The following is a 5,241-nucleotide window of genomic DNA, read 5'->3' as shown; positions in this document are numbered from 1 at the left end:
AGATATGGTGTGTTTTCCAAACCAGACCGGACTGACCCAGTGGGGCAAGGACCCCAACCCTCTTCCCATTCTCCTTGATGACTGCCTCTGCCTTGGGGTTATCGGGGCTTTCCTGGGGTGGTGGGGTGGGGGGTACCTCTGCCTGGGGGTCCCAGCTGACCCTGGGGATGCCTCTGCCCAGGCTGGTGTCCGAGAAGAAGATGAAGAGGCAGCGGAAGCCCGAGTTCGACATCGCCCGGAATGTTCTGGAGCTGATCTACGGGCAGACTCTGACGTGGTGGGCTTGCCCCTCACTGCCTGGCCCCTGGGGGAGGGGGGTGGCAAGCCCTACCAGTACCAGCAGATGACCTCTAGGTTCTGGAGGATGTCCTGGCAGGGGGGCCAGGCCTCTGGTCCAGCCCGGTCTGGGGCTGGACAGGGAGGGGCCGGGCCAATTGCTCCAACTGTGAGCTGGGGGTAGGGGGGATGCGAGGCCCAGGCTTCGGCAGGCCTCTGACCCCCAGTCCCCCCACTCCCCTAGGCTGGGAGTCCTCTTCTCCCCCCTCCTCCCGGCCGTGCAGATCCTAAAGCTGCTGTTACTCTTCAACATCAAGAAGGTGAGGTGGGGGTGGGGGTGGGGGGCAACAGGCCCCTCCTGGAGAGCACCCGCTGGCAGCCAGGGCACCCTGCATCTGTGCCCTGGCCACAGGAGTCAGCTGGCCCCCCAGGCTGGGCGGCATCCCGCTAGTGACATGTGCCGGGTCAGGGGTTGTCCTGGGAGTTGGGCTGATCCACTATGCTCATTGAGAATCCCCGCTAGTTGACAGCTGGGGTCTGGGACCCCAGATGTCCTGAGCAAGGCACTCTCTGGCCTGGAGCCCTGTCTGCGCCTTGGGCAGGATTCTCGGAGGGAGGGGGCTAACGGGGCTGGCAGGGAGGCACTCACGAGTGACCTTGGACGGCCCACTCCCCGTCTGCCTGTCTCCCTTCTGGTGTGTGTGTCCCCGATCTGGGCTCTACCTGGAGAGACATCCCCCAGCCCCCCAGCTTCTTCCCTCTCGCGTCACCCACCCCAGGCGGGGGCTGGGCAGGCGCGGTTGGCAGCCTGTGTGGCCTCTGTTCCCAGACCAGTCTGATGGCCAACTGCCAGGCACCGCGGCGGCCGTGGCTGGCCGCTCGCATGAGCACTGTCTTCGCCACCCTGCTCTGCTTCCCCGCCTTCCTGGGTGCCGCCATCTTCCTCTGCTACGTCGTCTGGCAGTGAGTGCTCCTGCGCCGGCCTGCTAGGGGTTGGGAGGGTGAAGGCAGGGGGTGGGGGCGTCCTTGGTGGGAGCCCAGAGGGGCACCTCGCCCGCTAAGGGTCCCCCCGCCCTGCAGGGTGAAGCCATCGAGCAGGTGCGGCCCCTTCCAGGGTCTGGACACCATGTACGAGGCGGGCAAGGTGTGGGTGCTGCGACTGGAACGCGCGGGGCCCCAGCTCTCGTGGCTGCCCTGGCTCTACCGCTACCTGCTGGAGAACACCTTCATCATCTTCCTGCTGTCCGCCCTGCTGCTGTGAGTGCCCGCGGGGGAAGGGGGCACAATGGGGGTCTGCACGGGTGGGCTCCGCTCCCCGAAGGCCCACCTCCCCATGGGGTCGGGACCTCGCCTGCGCCCGTGACTCCCTCCTACCCTTCTCCCTGCAGCGCTGTCATCTACCTCAACATCCAGGTGGTGAAGGGTCAGAGGGAGGTCATCTGCCTTCTCAAGGAGCAGATCAGTAATGTGAGTGTCCCTTCTGAAGCCCACCTGGGTCCAGGCCTGGGGCTGCCCCCAGGGCTCCTATGGGAGGAGCCGTGGGCGGGGCTGCCCTGGGCACACTGCGTTAACGCAGTTGGAAAGGCTGGCCCTAACCCTGGCCTGTTCAGTGCCCTCGCGTTATAAACAAGCCCAGTTCGAGAGCGCCAGGATGGAAAGAGATGTCCAGTGAGTGAGGGGACCAGATGTGGGTTCTACTCCTCGTGTCGCTCTCCCCTCCAATGCGCATGCTCACTGGGCTGGGAAGCCACAGGGTGACCTGCCTGTTACCCTGCGTCTCCTTGTTATGGGTTACCTTGCTGACCTGCTCACCTACCCCAACCCGGCCACATGCAGGCTGCCTGTAGCCGCAGACTTCCGGGGGCCTTAGAATGAGCGCCCTGGGCCTGACATCACTGCCCAGCTTTTTTTTTTCTGTGTACTTGATGTCCGCCCCTACGTTTGGCTGACTGGGTGCTTGGGCCTTGGCTGTGTGTTCTCAATGTCCTCCTGTCCAGGCCTGCCAGCTGCACCCCTGTTGCTCTGCTCAGCCAGGCCCTGGCTTGCCAAGGGGAGCGGGTGGGTGGCAGGTGGGGTCACAGGGCACCAGCCTGCCTGGAGCAGCAGGGTGGGGATCCATACCTGCACCCTGCTGGAGTTGGAGAGCCCAGACTTTGGGGGTGCACACCCCAGAGGCAGTGTTCAGAATGGACAGACCCTGGGGTCTGGGCCAGGTGTACACCCCCTTTCTCTGGGCCAGCCAGTGGGCAGTGAGCGCCCAAGCCCAATTCCCAATCCCGTGACTTCTGAGAGGCCTCCCTGTCCTGACTTCACTGCTGCTCATTTGGTGCTTAGCAGGGCCTGGGCCTATGCTACATGCTATCCTAGAGCCTTGGGACGAGGACATTTCTGTCCCCCTTTACCAAGACTGAGGGCAGAGAGGAGGTAACTTGGCTAGTGAGTGGCAGGGCCAGTGGGCTGGCTCCAGCAGGGGCTGGCTCGCCAGGGTCCACACCCTTTTGGGTGGCAATCAGCTTTCCCGCTTCACCTTGTCCGCTAAGAAACTCAGTCACATACTGCATTTCCTTGCATATGATGACGCCAACAACAGGCCCAGAGATATAACACCCACAGGAAGCTAACGTGTGAGGGGGGTTATGGGTTTGAGGCAACTGTGTCAGCTGGGCGTTAGTGGCAGCTCCTTCCTAGCTCTTACCTTGTTTTGAGGCTTCTCTCAATTTCCCATGTGCGGGGTACGGAAGGAGCCCTGGTGGTGTCGTGGTTACAAGTTGGGCTGCCAACCGAAAGGAAGTTTGAAACCACCAACTGCTCTAGGGGACAAAGAAGGGACTTGCTCACAGGGGCCGTTCGTTCTACAGTGTCCTGCGGGCTCTATGCCAGTTTGAGTTTGTGCTGGGACCTGCCCACTACAGCCTGGCCAGGGCGGTGCTGTGTGGACAAGTGGCCCAGCCTGCTTTCTCATGCTTCCCACTCTGGCTTTCCAGGAGGGTGACGACAAGATCTTCCTAATCAACAAGATCCACTCCGTCTATGACAGGAAGGAGCAGAGCAGGGGAGGGCCTGCAGGGTCCAGCAGGCAGGCCCAGGCCTCGAGCACTCCCTTGCCATTCCCCAAGGACCCTGAGGCTGGGGGTCTGCTCTTGCACCGGTGATGCCTACCCCATGGGGCTGCTACCATTTTTGGATGTGGCTGCTTCCTCTGCTTCAAGACCCGGCAGGGAACAAGCCTAAGGAAGCTGGTCCTCTTTGCCTCTGCACCCAGGTCGGGCTGTAGTTTGGCTTGCCTCGGCCAACTGCCCTTCATCCCGCCCCTTCCCTCCCCAGCCCCCCAGGTTTCCTTGGGACATCAACTTCTCTCTCAAGCCAGGCTGGGCTGTTTCCTTTCCCAGGATGCTGGAGGGAGGGGCACCGAGCCATGCAGCACCCACTTAGCTCCCCAATTCACTGGAGGCTCTGTAGCAGAGACACTGACCCGTAGGCCTCACCCCCGTTCCCGTGTTGCTTTTTGCACACCCAGGATGCCAGGTGCAGCCCCATCCTGTGTCTGTACTGCCACCCCCTTTACCCCTGGTCAGGGATGTCCCAGGAGCTGCAACCTGAAGTCCTCATGGCTCCTCAAGCAGCTGGAATTCTATTTATTCATATTAAACTTGTTTTGCAAACCGGGCTGGGCCTGTTTCCAGGGACCCTGGGCCCGACCCAGGCCTGCCAGCTGCACGCTGGTGTAGTGGCCCGAGTGCCCAGCCTCCTGCACCACCTGCAAGTCGAGGTCTTGAGTGTCTCATGTGTCCCCTCCAGGGTCTACCCTTCTGTCCACCCAGTTCCTGTTGGCTCTGGCTTAGTGTGCCCCCTGCTGGTCAGGTCCCAGGTGGCAGGACGAGACCTCTGACTTGATGCCCTGGGAGGGAGCCAGTCTGAGTGGCTGGAGGTGGGTCCAGTTAGCCATTATGAGGTGAGGATGGGCTGTCCCAGTGACCGGCCAGCCAGCCTTGGAGAGTGCCTTGGTGGAGGGGGCAGCTGGGGCCCCAGTGTGATCAGCCGGACAGGGTGGTGGCCAATCTGGAGGACATAGAGGCCATTAGTGGCCCCATGCCTTCGAGGGGACCGTGCCATGTGCAGGCCACTAACTGGCATGTACCTGGTACTCACCTGTGCCCATAACAGACAGCTTTCTGGGTCAGGGCAGGTAGTCAAGAAAAAAATTGCCATTAAGTTTCAACAAAGCGTTGTACTTTTGAAAAGCAACTTTCGGTGCATTTTCTTCAACAATTACAGAACCCAGGCCCTGGATTCTGGCTTAACTATCAGTGAGTATACAGTACAACCCCAGGTTGTGGTCGGGGTTGCAGCTGAGAACTGCTAGGCCCAGGTCTGATGTCACAATGCCATTTAGGGCTTTACTACCCAGTGGCTGGTGCCCTCTAGCCTACGGTGGCCCTGAAGCTGCTGCATTTCTCTTCCTGGGTGGTTCCTGCCTGGTCCTATCAGGGCGCTTTCCAACAGGCCAGTGTGAGGCGCACTGGCGCCTAGCAACCCCGCCACTCCTACGGTCTTCCCTGTGCTGCCCAAGCTGTGCAGGCCCGCCTGTGGAGCTGCTTGCTGCTGGGACCATATTGCCCGCTTTCTGAGTTTCCTCCTCTGCTTTCTCCTTTTCAGCCCCGTTGCCTGCTGAGCTCTCCCCTTCCAGCAAAGGGGTGGGAGCTGCTCAGTGTCACTTGGAAGGAAGGCACTGTCCACTGGGCGGCCCGCGGATTTACGGGGCTGCTTGTGAGCGCACCTTGTCCTGGTCGCCAGGCGCAGAGCTTGGTTCTTGGTGATGAGTAAGGCACGTGTGCTAATGGCAAGCCACCTTGCCAGAGACAGCACTACAGGTCCAAAGGCCCCGAGCGAGCGAGCGAGCCTTACAAAGCGGGGCTCGCTCTCCCCATTGCTGTACAGACACCGAACAATGAAACAAAACAACAC

General features: G+C 61.2%; 1 protein-coding gene across 1 annotated transcript in view; it reads left to right on the top strand.

Annotated features, from left to right (window-relative positions):
* TMC6 (transmembrane channel like 6) overlaps positions 1–3,942 on the top strand; it is a 12,168-nt gene extending 8,226 nt beyond the window's left edge. The window contains exons 12-17 of the mRNA XM_045299513.1: positions 156–277; positions 521–596; positions 1,106–1,239; positions 1,357–1,533; positions 1,665–1,743; positions 3,261–3,942. Of these exons, the coding sequence (XP_045155448.1) occupies positions 156–277; positions 521–596; positions 1,106–1,239; positions 1,357–1,533; positions 1,665–1,743; positions 3,261–3,428 (756 nt within the window). The 3' untranslated portion in view covers positions 3,429–3,942. The remainder of the gene's footprint in view (positions 1–155; positions 278–520; positions 597–1,105; positions 1,240–1,356; positions 1,534–1,664; positions 1,744–3,260) is intronic.
* Positions 3,943–5,241: the final 1,299 nt, after the last annotated feature.

This window comes from Echinops telfairi, unplaced genomic scaffold (assembly GCF_000313985.2).
Source record: "Echinops telfairi isolate 266 unplaced genomic scaffold, ASM31398v2 ScPeMD7_7458;HRSCAF=8496, whole genome shotgun sequence".
In the NCBI taxonomy this organism is placed as follows: domain Eukaryota; kingdom Metazoa; phylum Chordata; class Mammalia; order Afrosoricida; family Tenrecidae; genus Echinops; species Echinops telfairi.
This window is presented reverse-complemented; position numbering and strand designations above follow the sequence as displayed.